Source organism: Carcharhinus amblyrhynchos, chromosome 14 (genome assembly GCF_965287045.1).
Source record: "Carcharhinus amblyrhynchos chromosome 14, sCarAmb.v2.hapA, whole genome shotgun sequence".
Taxonomy (NCBI): Eukaryota; Metazoa; Chordata; class Chondrichthyes; order Carcharhiniformes; family Carcharhinidae; genus Carcharhinus; species Carcharhinus amblyrhynchos.
In genome coordinates this window covers 60,019,454-60,034,123 of record NC_137337.1, presented here as the reverse complement: position 1 = coordinate 60,034,123, position 14,670 = coordinate 60,019,454, and the positions used below count along the sequence as shown (strand labels likewise).

Here is a 14,670-nt window from a genome sequence, read left to right as displayed (position 1 = left end):
TGCCAACCAGGCATCAGGTAGTGCCAAGGGAGCAGGTGAGCCGGCCACCACTCTGTGGTGACAGACGAAGGGAAACCAGCGATCGGGGTTGGCCCGGACATATCCGGGGCCAGTGTTGGGGAGGGGGTTGGCTCCGCAGGCCAGTGCGGGGCTACTGTGCATGCGCCAATCTCGACACTGACACATCAGTGCATGTGCAGTGGCCCACTCAGCTCTATGCTGCCAGCCTCTCAGTGGTCCTGCCCACTGATTTTTAGTGTGATTCAGACTTGGGCTCTCTGTGGTACAGCGTGAGAGATTAATTTTGAAAATCCCACTGAAAAAATTGTGGAATTCACTCTAGTTTTAATGTGAAGTTGATAGTTGTTTGGGGGAGAATCACACCCCTTATGCCTATAACATTCCTAAATAGCAATATAATGTTCATTTCCTCCACTCTTCTGATGCAGTGTTTCTGGCATTTTTTGCTAAATTTCAGATTTCCAGCATCCGCTTATGTTATGAAGTTTAGAATAGGCATGCAAGTTGAACATTACTGTAGCCATTTTCTAAACCACCAACACACCGAATTGGATTCAGGCTAAAATTGTTAACTTTTTTTCTTTTATTTCAATTCATTGTGGTTGCTTGCGAATCTCAATAAAACTTGTAAAGTGTTATCTTTGGAAGCCACATGATCCCAGGAAACAACTTAAGGGCTAACCATTTAAATATATTTCTAAATTTAAGATGTTCTGAAATTAGCATTTTAAATATAAAAGTAGCAAACCACTGACTATCCTTGTATAATTAAAATGAAGCATCTTGGTGTTTGGTTTCTTACTGCATGGTTTAAAGCTCTCTAACTGTAAAACATTATGCACAGTGAAGTAAATATGTACAAGAATGCTAAAAAACTACAAATAAGGGCAAACATATCCCAAATTCACTTCTGATGTATTCTGGAGGAGAGCACTACAATATAACAAGACAACATACTGATTCTCCCTCCCTCTTTTCCATCAAAACAGTGATGTATGCTAGAAGCAATCTTTCTTGTCCAACATATGAAAGAATTAAGTGAGCCACTGAACAGCTGGTGCATTACAGGATTTGGCATCTTTTGGCCATACATTGCAAACTATTAAATCTCCTGGTCACGAATTCCCAGACAATAGTTCTAACACTGGCATTTAGCTGAGCCTATTAGCACTAAGTTGGCAGTAGTGGTGCTAGACAATGAGGAAATACAAAAACAAATCGAACCAATGTATGTGGAACTGAAAACACACTTTGATGACAATGGCAAACTTTTTAAACTGATCAGTTCTGGGATTTTCCAACTTCCACTGAGTACATGAAACTAGGTTAGAAGTCTCAGCACCAGGTTAAAGTCCAACCAGTTTATTTGATAGTAAACCCACAGGCTTTCGGGGTTTGCCCCTTCGTCAGGTGAGTGGAGAGTTCTGATCTCAGACAGAGCATATAACTGCACACAGTTTATAGAATACTGATTAGAATGCGAGTCTTTACAGCTAACCACTACATGAAACTAGCACAGTGTGCACCATTTTCCCAATCAACAAACTGACTTAATTTCCTTAGACAGAACTCAGTTGGAAGTTTAATAATTACTCCAGTTGTGATGCTACAACTAAATGAAGCACAGCAATGTGTTACACTCATATTGACACTGAGGCAAAGAAGGATATATTAGGAGGTGTGGTTTGGTCAAAGAGCTCAGGATATTTAATTCAACTTGTTGACGACACCACCGTAGTAGGACAGATCTCAAATATGATGAGATGGAGCACAGGAAAGAGATAGAGAATCTGGTGAACTGGTGCAATGACAATAATCTCTCTGTCAATGTCAATAAAATGAAGGAGATAGTCCATTGACTTCAGGAAGCATAGCGGAGGACTTGCCCCTGTCTATATCAAAGGAACAAAGTGGAAATGGTCGAGAGCTTCAAGTTTCTAGGTATGCAGATCACGAACAAACTGTCCTGGTCTCTCCATGCTATCGCTATAGTTAAGAAAGCCCACCAACGTCTCTACTTTCTCAGGAGGTTAAAGAAATTTGGTATGTCGACCACAACTCTCACCAAATTTACAGATGCACCATAGAAAGCATTCTTTCAGGTTATATTACAGCTTGGTATGGCTCCTGCTCTATCCAAGACCGCAAGGAATTATAAAGGGTCCTGAACAAAGCCCAGTCCATCACACTAACCATCCTCCCGTCCATTGATTCTGTCTACACTTCCCACTGCCTCCGAAAAGAAGACTACATAATCAAGGACCCCACACACCCTGGACATTCTCCCTTCCACCTTCTTCAATCAGGAAAAAGGATGCAAAAGTCTGAGGACACGCACCAACAGACTCAAGAACAGCTTCTTCTCTGCTGCCATCAGACTTCTGCGTGGACCTACCTCACATTAAGTTGATTTTTCTCTACACCCTACTATAACACTACATTCTGCACTCACTCTTTCTCTGCATACAGTGAGCTATGTCTGTATGGCGTGCAAGAAACAGCACTTTTCACTGTATGTTAATATGTGACAATAATAAATAAAATAAAATCAACCAAACGAAACGTTACTTTGTGGATGGGGTGCAATCAAGTGGGCTTCAAGACAAAGCAGCTCATTTGATAGCATCCCATCCACAAACATTCACTCCTTCTACCACCAATATACAGTAGCAGTACTGAGTCCATCTACAAGATGCACTGCAGGAAATCATCGCGACTTCTACAGAGCACCATCTAAACCCACAACCACAACCACCTAGAAACACAAGGGCAGCAGACACGTCTGAAAACTACCAACTAGAATTTCCCCTCCAAGCCCCACACTATCCTGATTTGGAAATAGAACTCATGATGTGGAGATGCCGGCGTTGAACTGAGGTAAACTGAGGAAATAGAATGCCATTCCTTCACAGTCATTGGGTCAAAATCCTGGAACTCCCTCCCGAACAGGACTGTGGGTGTACCTACTCTATATGAACCGCAGTAATTCAAGGAGGTAGCTCCCCACTATCTTCTCAAGGGCAATTAAGGATGGGCAATAAATGCTGGTCTAGCCAGCGATGCCCACATTCTATGAATGAACAAAACAAACCAAATGATTCAACAGATCAAAATCAATTTACTGACAATATCAGGTACAATAATGAAACAAATTAAGACTGAATGCTTCAAAAGCTGTAAATAGTTCCTCTGCTACGGCTGTTAAAGTAACTTGTTAGGATTGAATAAAGTCTATGGCATTGCAGCAACTTGTATATACATGGCATCTTTAATGTAGTAAAGTATCCAAAGGCAATTTAGGCGGTGGCATGGTGGAAGTGTCACTGGACTATAATCCAGAAACTCAGGCAATGCTCTGGGTACCTGAATGTGTATCCCACCATAGCAGATGGTGAAATCTGAATTCAATAAAAATCTGGAATGAAAAGTCTAATGTGACTCCAGGTCCACAGCAGAATGGTTGACTATTAATGGGCAACAAATGCTGTCCCACATCCCATACCTGAATAAGACAAAAACTTCACAGAAGAAATAAAATCTGACACTTAGCCACATAGAGACATTAGGAAGGTTAGTAAAAAACATGATGAAAATGGTAGCTTGTAAGGAATATTTCAAAGACAAAAGAGGGAGAGGGCTTTTGGGAGGGAGTTCTGGAACAGTTAAAGGTATAATCACCAAAGATGGACCAATTAAAAATCACAATTGTTCAAGAGATTAGGATTAGAAGAGCTCAAATCTGGTGAGTTACAAGTCTGTAGCAGGTTACAGCAAAAGGGAGGGACAAAGCCCTGGAGGGATCTGAAAATAAGAACAAAATTCTAAAAAGTGGGACATTACCAGCATAGGAGTCGATGTAGAGCAGTGAACATAAGTTTAAGCAGAATTTTAGATGAGCTCAGTTTACAGAGGGTGGAAGATTGGAAGTTGCCAGGAGGGCATTACAACAGTTAAGTCCAAAGATAGTAAAGGAATGAATAATAATTTCAGCTGCAGATGGACTGAGGCAGGGCAGAGCAGCAATGTTACAGAGGTGAAAGTAGATGGTCATTGTGATGATGGGGACTTGTGGTCAGAAGCTCATTTCAAGGTCAATCAGGATGTGAAGATTGCTATTGGTTCAATTCAGTCTCAGACAAATGCCAAAGTGAGGGACAGAATTGGTAGCTGGAGAAGGAAGTTTGTGGTGGAGGCTGAAGACAAAGGCTTCAATCTTCCCAAAAGTTAATTGTAAAAAAATTCTGAGCCGAATGGCAGATAAGTAACATGATAAATTAAGAGACAGATGAGAGTTCAAGAGAGATGGTGGCAATGTAGAGATGAGTGTTAGCTGCATACATGTGGAACCTGACATTTTATGAAATCAAAAGTTTTATTTTGTTTCATTCTCCTATGAAGCGCCTTGGGATGTTTTACTACAATAAATGTTTCTGTGATAAGAAATAGGAAGGGGCCAAAAATAGATTAAATACAAATGATTCAATGGCAATGGCTGGATAAACAGGATTGGATCTAAGCAAACGCAGTCCCACCCAGCTGGAAGTCAGACAAAAATTAGTCGCTTAAAACCCTCAATGATGCTTGTTACTACAGACTCAACTATTCCAATACACACCTTTGGCAGATTTTCCACATTCTGTAAGACCATAGAGTGGCAAAAGCAGCATTCAGCATGCTTGGTTTCATTGGTCAGAATATTGAATACAGGAGTTGGGACATCTTATTTAAGTTTTACAAGACATTGGTAAGGCCATACTTGGAATATTGTGTAAAGTCCAGGTCACTCTATTACAAATAAGATATTATTAAACGAGAAAGAGTGCAGAAAAAATTTACTAAGATGCTACTGGGACTTGATGGTTTGAGTTATAAAGAGAGGCTGGATAGACTGGGACATTTTTCTCCGCAGTGTAGGGGCTTAGAAGTGATCTTATAGAGGTCTGTGAAATAATGATCAGCTAGATAGTCAATATCTTTTCTCAAAGGTAGGGGTGTCTAAAATTAGAGGGCATAGGTTTAAGATAAGAGGGGAGGGATACAAAAGGGTCCAAAAGGGACAATATTTTTCCCCCACACAGAATGTGCAGAGTTTCTGGAATAAGCTGCCAGAGGTAGTAGTAGAGGTAGGTACAATTTTGTCTTTTTTAAAAGTGGTTAGACAGTTACATGGTTATGGTGGGTACAAAGGGATATGGGCCAAACGCAGACAATTGGGACCAGTTTAGGCGTTAAAAAAAAGGGACGGCATGGACAAGTTGGGCCAAAGAACCCATTCCATGCTGTAAACCTCTATGACTATGACTCCATAAGACACAGGAGCACAAGTAGACCATTCCACCCAGTTCTGCTCTGTCATTCAATGAGATCATGACTGATCTGATGTAGTCATAGGATATAAATAGGTTTCAGGTGAGAGGGAAGAGACACAAAAGTGTTCAGAGGAGCAATTTTTCCACAGAGGGTGGTGAGTGCCTGGAACAAGCTGCCAGAGGTAGCAGTAGTAGAGGCGGGTCTTTTGTTTTTTAAAAAACATTTAGATAGTTACATGGATAAGATGGGTATAGACGGATATGGGCCAAATGCGGGCAATTGGGATTAGTTTAGGGACTTAAAAAAGGGAAGGCGTGGACATGTTGGGCCTGTTTCCATGCTGTGAACCTCTGTGACTTTATGACTCTAATCCTTCACGCAACTTTCCCACCTTGTCCCTATAACCCTGAACTCCTTTACTGATCAAAAGTCAGCTTTTATCTCAGCCTTGACCCAGCCTCTCCAGCTCTCTGCAGTAAAAAAAACCTTCTCATTTGTTTTAAATGAGCAGTCCTTTCTGAGATTATGCCCTCTGGTCCTATGCTCTCCTAGAAGGGAGAACAACCTCTCAACGTTTATCCTGTCAAGCTTCCTGCAAATCCTATATATTTCAATAAGACCACTCCTCATTCTGCTAAACTTCTGTGAGTACAGGCCCACCTACTCAATCTCTCCTCATAAGAAAATCCCTCCATACTCAGGATGAATATAGTGAAATTTCTCTGGATTCCTTATTTTTCCTTAGACAGAGGGACCAAAACTGGTCAGTTTTCCAGATGAGGCCTAACTAGTGCCTTATGTCATCTTAGCATTGCTTCCCTATGTTTATACTGCATTCCGTTTGAAAAAAAAGCCTAACATTACATTTCCTTTCCCCATTACTTGCTAAACTTGCATTCTACCATCTGGTCACCCTAAACTCACAGCAAATCCCTGTTCCCCAATTACCTGTGTTCTCTGACTTACACTGGTTGACATGTTGATTTTAAAATTCTCATCCTTGTTTTCAAATCTCTCCATGACCTTGTTCCTTTAGTTCTGGCCTCTGTTGCATTCTCAGTTTATAATTGCTCCGCCACTGGGACTGAAAGAGCGAAGGCACAGCCACCAATCTCAGGAATTTCCTCCCTCCACCTCTCCACTTCACTATTTCCCTTTCCTCCTTTAAGGCTTAAAACCTCTTTGGCCAAGCTTTTGTTAGTCTGACCCTAATATCAATATGTGGCTCCACATCATAGTTTGTTTAAAATGTTACCTGAGAACTGCCTTGGGATAGTTCATTATGTTAAAAGCAGAATGTATTTGTCAATATGAATTGCTATTATTGAAGGGCGAAGGGGGATAGTTTACCAAAGTCAGAGTCACATTAACCATGAGTTCTCAACTAGGGTCCTCAAGAAAGTTTCAAGGGGTCCAAAAATAAGTAATGGAAACCATTGATTCATTCACTGCCTCATCACCATTCCTTCGCTGCCACACTAAAGATAATGAGCAAACTTTAAGTCACATTCAGTAAGTAGAACACTTTGAATACATATTTAATTACCAAACTACTTTCTTTACAAAAAAATCTCATGTTAAAGAGTCCATGGATTTATTTCTAAACAATGGAGAAGCAAAAGGTTGAGAACCCAATAACAGGATGTAATTTGTGGCTTTCATCTGGGCCGTCTCAGTGCTGCGGCAGGTTTTTTTAAGGAACCTGATAAAAGCAAAATACTGCAGATATTGGAAATGTGATATAAAAACAGAAAACAGATCAGCCTGTCTATATCGGAAGGCAGGAAAGGGAGATGGGTTGACAGCAGTTCAGTGGGAATAGGATAAGGGAGCAGGAGGTGGTTGTCATGGGCAAGATGATCTTAAAGAGGGTGCAAGAGATGACAAGAACGAAATAAACTAGGCACGTGATAGTGAGCCATGTTTCTATTGCCTAAAGCTCAAGGACAGAGACTCAGAACATGCAAACTAATGCTCTGCAGTTTGAACAACCTACAGAGTCCTTGCTTTTCATTGCTTTTTTTTTAAAACAGGGGCTAAAGCAGGTAAGTTTTAAATCATCACTAATCCAAAACAAATTTGTTGGGAGTTTTTTAAAAAAGATGTTACAAAGAAAATTAATAAAGGATGGACATAGTAGTAGACTTTCAGAATTTTGATTAAATCCCTCTTGGGGGGGTGGGGGAGAGAGGAGTTAATTAACAAAATTAAAGCACATGGGATAGGAGGCAATATACTATCATGGACTGAGGATTGGTTAACAGGGACAAACACCAGGTTAAAGTCCAACAGGTTTATTTGGGAGCAAAAACCACTATCTTTCGGGGCTCTGCCTCTTTGTCAGGTGAGTGGGGACTTCTGATCACAAACAGAGCAGCTGAAGACACACACTCAGTTTACAGAATACTGATTAGAATGCAAGTCTTTACAGCTAATCAAGTCTTAAAAGTGCAGACAATGTGAGTGGAGATAGCATTAAGCACAGGTTAAAGAGATGTGTATTGCCTCCAGACAGGACAGTAAGTGAGATGTTGCAAGCCCAGGCAACTTATGGGGGTTACAGACAGTGTGACATGAACCCAAGATACCATGTACATACTCCTGCAACTCGGCAAACGTGGTACTCTACAAGAAAGGATGTCCCGAGGCATGGTACATTGGGGAGACCATGCAGACGCTACGACAACAGATGAACAAACGCTGCTCAACAATCACTATGCAGGATTGTTCTCTTCCTGTTGGCGAACACTCCAGCGGTCATGGGCATTCAGTCTCTGATCTTCGGGCAAGCGTTCTCCAAGGCGGCCTTCACGACACACGACAGCGCAGAGTCGCTGAGCACAGACTGATAGTCAAGCTCTGCACACGAGGACAGCCTCAACCAGGATCTTGGGTTCATGTCACACTATCTGTAACCCCCATGACTTGCCTGGACTTGCAACATCTTATTTACTATCCTGTCTGGAGACAATACACATCTCTTTAACCTGTGCTTAATATTATCTCCACTCACATTGTCTGCATCTTTAAGCCTTGATTAGCTGTAAAGACTCGCGTTCTAATCAGTATTCTGTAAACTGAGTGTGTGTTTTTATCTGCCCGGTTTGTGATTAGAACTCCCCACTCACCTGATGAAAAGGCAGAGCCCCAAAAGCTAGTGGTGTTTGCTACCAAATAAACCTGTTGGAGTTTAACCTGGTGTTGTGAGACTTCTTACTGTGATTAACCCAGTCCAACGCTGGCATCTCCACAACATAACAGGGAGGAAACAGAGTAGGAACAAACAGATCATTCTCACATTGGCAAGCTGTAGCTGGTGGGGTACCACAAGGATCAGTATTTGGGGATCAAATTTAGTATTTCCAAGCTTGCAGCTGATAGAAAGCTACGCAGGAATGTGTGTTGTGAAGAAGATGTAAAGTATCTACAGGAGGATTTGGATAGCGTTAATCAGTGGGGCAAAAGCACGGCAGATGCAATGTGGAAAAATGTGAGGTAATCCATTTTGATAGAAGGAAAAAACATGCAGAGTATCTCCTAAATGGTAAGAAATTAGAAAGTGCAGATGTACGAAGGGACTTACACACTCTTATCCATAAGTCACTAAGGCTAATGGAATATTATCCTTTATCGTAAAAGAATTTGAGTACAGGAGTAGTGAGGTGATAAGATGATAAGACGTATAAGATGATGAATGGGATGGATAGGATAGAGGTGGAGAGACTCTTCCCGCTCAGAAAGGATAGCAGGACTAGGGGGCACAGCCTCAAGAGAAAGGGGGGGCGGTTTAGAACAGAGTTGAGGAGGAACGTCTTCACTCAAAGGGTGGTGAATCTCTGGAATTCTCTGCCCGTTGAAGTGGTGGAGGCTACCTCGCTAAATATTTTTAAGACACGGGTTGATGGGTTTTTGATAAGAGAGGGGATTAAGGGTTATGGGGAGAGGGCGGGAACGTGGAACTGAGCCACAACAGATCAGCCATTATTGAATGGCGGGGCAGGCTCGAAGGGCTGGTTGGCCTACTCCTGCTCCTATTTCTTATGTTCTTATGTTCTTAGGTCTTCTTCAATTGTATAGGAGCTTGGTTAGACCACACTTGGAGCATTGTGTGCAGTTTTAGTCCCCTTACCTCAAAGGATATTATTGCCATTGACAAAGTGTAATGAATGTTCACCAGACTTGTTGTGGGGTTGACAGGACTGTCTTATGAAGAGAGATTGAGCATACTAGGCCTTTATTCTCTAGAGTTTCAAAGAATGAGGTGATCCCACTGAAACCAACAAAATAGTTAAAAAGTAAGACAGGGTAGATGCCAGCAAGATATTTCCCTTGCTTGGAGAGTCTGGAACAAGGGAGCACAAGGGTCAAGATGAGGAGACATTTCTTTACACAGAGACTTTTGAATGTTTGGAATTCTCTACCCCAGAGGATTACAGAAGCTCAGTGTGTATGTTTAAAGCAGAGATTAACAACTTAAAAGGTTGTGGTATGACGCTAGTGTACGTTTAAGAATTTTTTTCATGTTCACTGGAATTTGTAAGCAGTTTGTAAGGAGGCATTTTGGTTTCCTTGTGACACTGGCTGCCTGCTTAGAAGTCCTTTCATTGCTGCTTCAATGGTTTAAATGGGGTTTATTTATTTTTAATCTGGACCTCATGCACTGCCTTGCAACTTACAGCTGGATGGCAGGTCATGTGTTTTGGACAGTTTTTAGTAAATTCAAGATTTCACTTTTAGTTTAGCTGCTAACTGCTGTTTTAGTTAGGTGTTTGAACATCAGATTGAAAAGCAGCGTTTTTTTTTCTCTCTCTCTCCCCCCCTCCCCCTGGGATTGTGAATTCTGCTGAATAGCTGGAAGCAAGGTTTCTTGCCTTCCTGGAGTGGAAATTCTGCTGTTGGTGATTTGCTAACTAGTAATGAGAGTCTCTCTCCCCGATGTTTTGGGAAATTGTACTGACTTGTGTGCGTGTATTAAAGAGGCTGCAAGAAGCTACAAGGCTAGAAAGTCAGAGCTTCAATTCTAAAACCAAGAGACTGAATTCCAGCATCACATGAGCATTCTAATTTGCTGTGTTAAACCTGTGGCAAGGGTTTTGTTTATGGGCACGTCTGTTTGATTGGAATTTGCATATATTGTCAAGGGTTATAAAATACCATGTTTTTTCTTGTTTGTAATTGGTAAAAGTTATTAATTTTTTTTTTAAACATGTTAACTGTATTCTTAAATAAACTTTGATAAAAGCTCCCTTGTGGGTCAGTTGAATCATCCTGAAGTGAAGCATCTCATGCTTGCCCTAGCCAAATTCAAATTGTAAAACTTACGATCCAGATAGACTTCATTAAAAAATTTTGGAGTTTCTGACCTGAATTATTTCAATGAGGATAAAGCATTGACCAGCTATGATCGTACTAAATGACAGAGCCAACTCAATGGGCTGAATGGCCTACATCCGTCTCAATGCTTGTAAAGCACAATGGAACAACATAGCCTGACCCTAGAACGGTCCACGGACAGTGACAAAAGTCACATCCTTGATTCAGAATTGAGCAATTGAAGGCAACTTGCAGAAAATTAAGTGAAATGAGTGTCACTGGTCATTTTTCTTTCAGAAAAGCAGCTCCAAATTGAATATCAGACTTTGACTGCAATGGAGTGAAGTTCAAAACATTAGTCACCACTTTAGCAGCATTCCCTTTGGCTAGAAAGCACAAGACAATGGCTTATTCAAGAGGTGCAGCAGCTTATTCTAAACCTCAGCTGGGGCAACAGTTGGTTCTTGGTGTCTTGAGAGAATGGTAGAGGAAACCAATGAGATCCATGTATCTGATGAGTAAACAAAAAGTCTTACTGAACAAGTACACACATGGGTGTTAGCCGAGTTCTAGGCTATTGCAATCAAACCGTGAATCACAGTAACAGTACCCACCCGTGCATATTTATGGTAGGCTCCACAACTTGCCAGCTGGCTGAAAAATTTTTCTCTCCGTTTTAAACAATTATTCAACAATACTGTGAATATTTTCTGCTAACAGGTGCCTATTAGGCAGCTATTCTCAGGCCACAACTAACATCAGTGCCTAAAGCAAGAAAATATTTTTAAAACCACAAGCAGATTGGGCTGTAAATTGCTATTTAATATTGCTTAGTTCAACAGCAGAACACTGACTTATGGAACAATTTTTACCCTCACAATGGGTTTCCTGGGGAATTGATGGACTGATTCTCGACGTACACTTTCATAGCACCTCAAGATTAACTAACCATCTAAAATTTTGTTTAAATGTCAGATTACAGGAGAAACACCCAAGATTATTGCTCAAAAGTATTACTCAAGAACTAATTTCATCTCAAATTTGGTGTCACACAAACTAAGGGGAAAACATCCATCAGAATTTTTTTGGAAAAATAAAACCAGAAACATTTTTCTTTGATCATGAATATCGTGAGCAAAGAACAAGTGCAGTGGGTGGCCAAGTGAAATTAAAGAACAAGGGAATAATTAGGCACACAAATGTAAAATTTTAAAATTTTATTTATTATTTATAACTAAATAGAAAATTTATAGAAGTTGATGAACAGGGCCAGCAGACCTGAATACACAAATGGGTCAAAAGGTTAGGGAAGCAAAGGGTAAGCAAAAGAGGCCGAGGAGCAAAGGTCAAGAGCAGGAAAGGGCAGGACTCAAAAATAAAGTCACTACTAAAACTTAACTTATTCATCAATCAGGTTGGACTGGGATGATCAGGAGGAAAAAACTGCTGAATGCATCTGAGAAATACAATTTAGAAAGCCAACTGAATGGGCTGAATGGCCTCCTTCTATGCTGTAGGGATTCTATGATAAGTGGGGTAGAAGTTCAGTTAGACAAAGCTCTGGTTAGGCCACATTTGGATTACTCCAAGCAGTCCTGCGCAGCACACCCGACAAAGAATACATTAGTCTTGGAGGGAGTGTAGTGTACTTACGAGAATGATACCTGACTGCAAAGGTTAAATTACAAGGGAAGATGTTAAATTCCCCAGAAACTAGAAGGTTAAGGGGTGATTTCATCAAAGTGTTCATGACATTAGAGGCAACAAATATGGTAGATGGAGAGAGACCATTTTCACTTATTGCAAAGGCTTGAAGTGAAATTAGGACACAAAGTGGCAGAGATTCAGATTACCCTTTGCAAGTAGAAGTTGAAGTTAGATCAACTGTAATCTTCAAAGCTGAGATTGACAGATTTTGTTAACGAAGGGTATTAAGGGATATGTCGCAGACAGATTTAGGATTCAGAGCACCCATGATAGACTACTGCAATGGTAGGCTACTGCAGAAAATGCAGATGCATGGGATTGATGGTGATTTAGCAGTTTGGATCAGGAATTGGCTAGCTGATAGAAGACAGAGGGCGGTGGTTGATGGGAAATATTCAACCTGGAGTTCAGTTACAAGTGGTGTACCTCAAGGATCTGTTTTGGGCCCACTGCTGTTTGTCATTTTTATAAACGACCTAGATGAGGGTGTAGAAGGATGGATTAGTAAATTTGCTGACGACACCAAAGTCAGAGGAATTGTAGACAGTGGGGATGGATGTTACAGTTTTCAGAGGGACATAGATAAGCTGCAGAGCTGGGCTGAGAGGTGGCAAATGGAGTTTAATACGGAAAAGTGTGAGGTGATTCACTTTGGTAAGGCCTGCAGGAGTACAGAATATAGGGCTAATGGAAGGACTCTTAATAGTGTTGACGAGCAGCGAGATCTCGGGGTACATGTGCATAGCTCCCTGAAAGTTGGCACCCAGGTTGATAAGGTTGTTAAGAAAGCGTACGGTGTGTTAGCTTTTATTGGTAGAGGGATTGAATTTCGGAGCCGTGAGGTCATGTTACAACTGTACAAAACTCTGGTGCGGCCGCACTTGGAGTATTGCGTACAGTTCTGGTCACCGCATTATAAGAAAGATGTGGAGGCATTGGAAAGGGTGCAGAGGAGGTTTACCAGGATGTTGCCTGGTATGGTGGGAAGGTCTTATGAGGAAAGGCTGAGGGATTTGAGATTATTTGCATGAGAGAGAAGGTTACGAGGTGACCTAATTGAGGCATACAAGACGATCAGAGGATTGGATAGGGTGGACAGTGAGAGGCTTTTTCCTTGGATGGTGATGGCAAACACGAGGGGACATGCTTTAAATTAAGGGGTGGTAGTTATAGGACAGTCGTCAGAGGTAGGTTCTTTACTCAGAGGGTAGTAAGGGCGTGGAATGCCCCGCCTGCAGCAGTTGTGGACTCGCCAACTTTAAGGGCGTTCAAATGGTCAGTGGATAGGCACATGGATAACATTGGAATCGTTTAGGTTAGAAGGTCATTAGATTGGTTCCACTGGTCGGCGCAACATCAAGGGCTGAAGGGCCTGTACTGCACTGTAATGTTTTATGTTCTATGGTCTCACTGATTAGCAAAACAGGTTCAAGGTATTGCACGGCCACCTCCTGTTCAGGAATCTGTCCAGCTTTTTCCCAATACCGTATTTACCGATCAGGATACATTTTCTGTTACAAGGAGGAGACCAAACTCCATTCAATCCACTCACAGGATCCAGAGCTTCTGACCACTAATCATTCAAATTCTTCACCTTGGTCCCACTCAGACCTTTGTCTTCATTACTCCAGTGAAACTCAATACGAAGTTGAGGAACAACACCTCATACTTTAATTAAGTATTAATTTTAGGTTGTTATCTCTGCCCCCATCTGGATTCAATTTTCTTCGCAGGTTTGGTTTTCCCTCAACTTTTTGGTTGACATTACTTTGTCAACACTTCTTCTAGTCAAATCTTTCCTTTTCCTATGACTGTTCCATTACCTTTGGCTTTCCATCACAAAACCCTGCTTTAATCGCTCATGCCTTCCGCCTGAGGACAGACTTCTCCTGCCACCCTTTCTTCTATTTAAATACTTCTAATTTTTTCCAGTTCTGATAGAACCTCAAACATTAACTCTATTTCTCTCTCCACAGATTCTCCCACATCTGCTGAATAGTCCCAGCATCTTGTTCAGGTTTACCTGATGAAGGTGGTCTTGCCGGTGGAGTACTGCCCAATGAGTAGCACCATGGGTTTGTTCTCGAAGTCGGCCTGCTCCAGGGCGGGTGAGTGGAAGTGATGGAACTGATAGTAATCCTCCAGCGGCTGCAGTCGCTTGTTGTACAGGGAGCGCAGTCCCTCCGACACCGTGTTATACACCATCGAGTCCTTCCCTCGGGCCTCAGGCCCAGCCAGCCAACTGAACATGTTGCTCTCAACCCGGCTTGATCACACTCTCAATGACTAAGCCGGCAGACTACCCGCGCTGCGTCAGAA

The 14,670-nt window shown here is 41.6% G+C and overlaps 1 protein-coding gene across 1 annotated transcript in view; it reads right to left on the bottom strand.

Annotated features, from left to right (window-relative positions):
• LOC145352714 (EH domain-containing protein 3-like) overlaps positions 1–14,670 on the bottom strand; it is a 71,045-nt gene extending 56,375 nt beyond the window's left edge. The window contains exon 1 of the mRNA XM_080202963.1: positions 14,375–14,670. Coding sequence (XP_080059089.1) covers positions 14,375–14,601 — 227 coding nt within the window. The 5' untranslated portion in view covers positions 14,602–14,670. The remainder of the gene's footprint in view (positions 1–14,374) is intronic.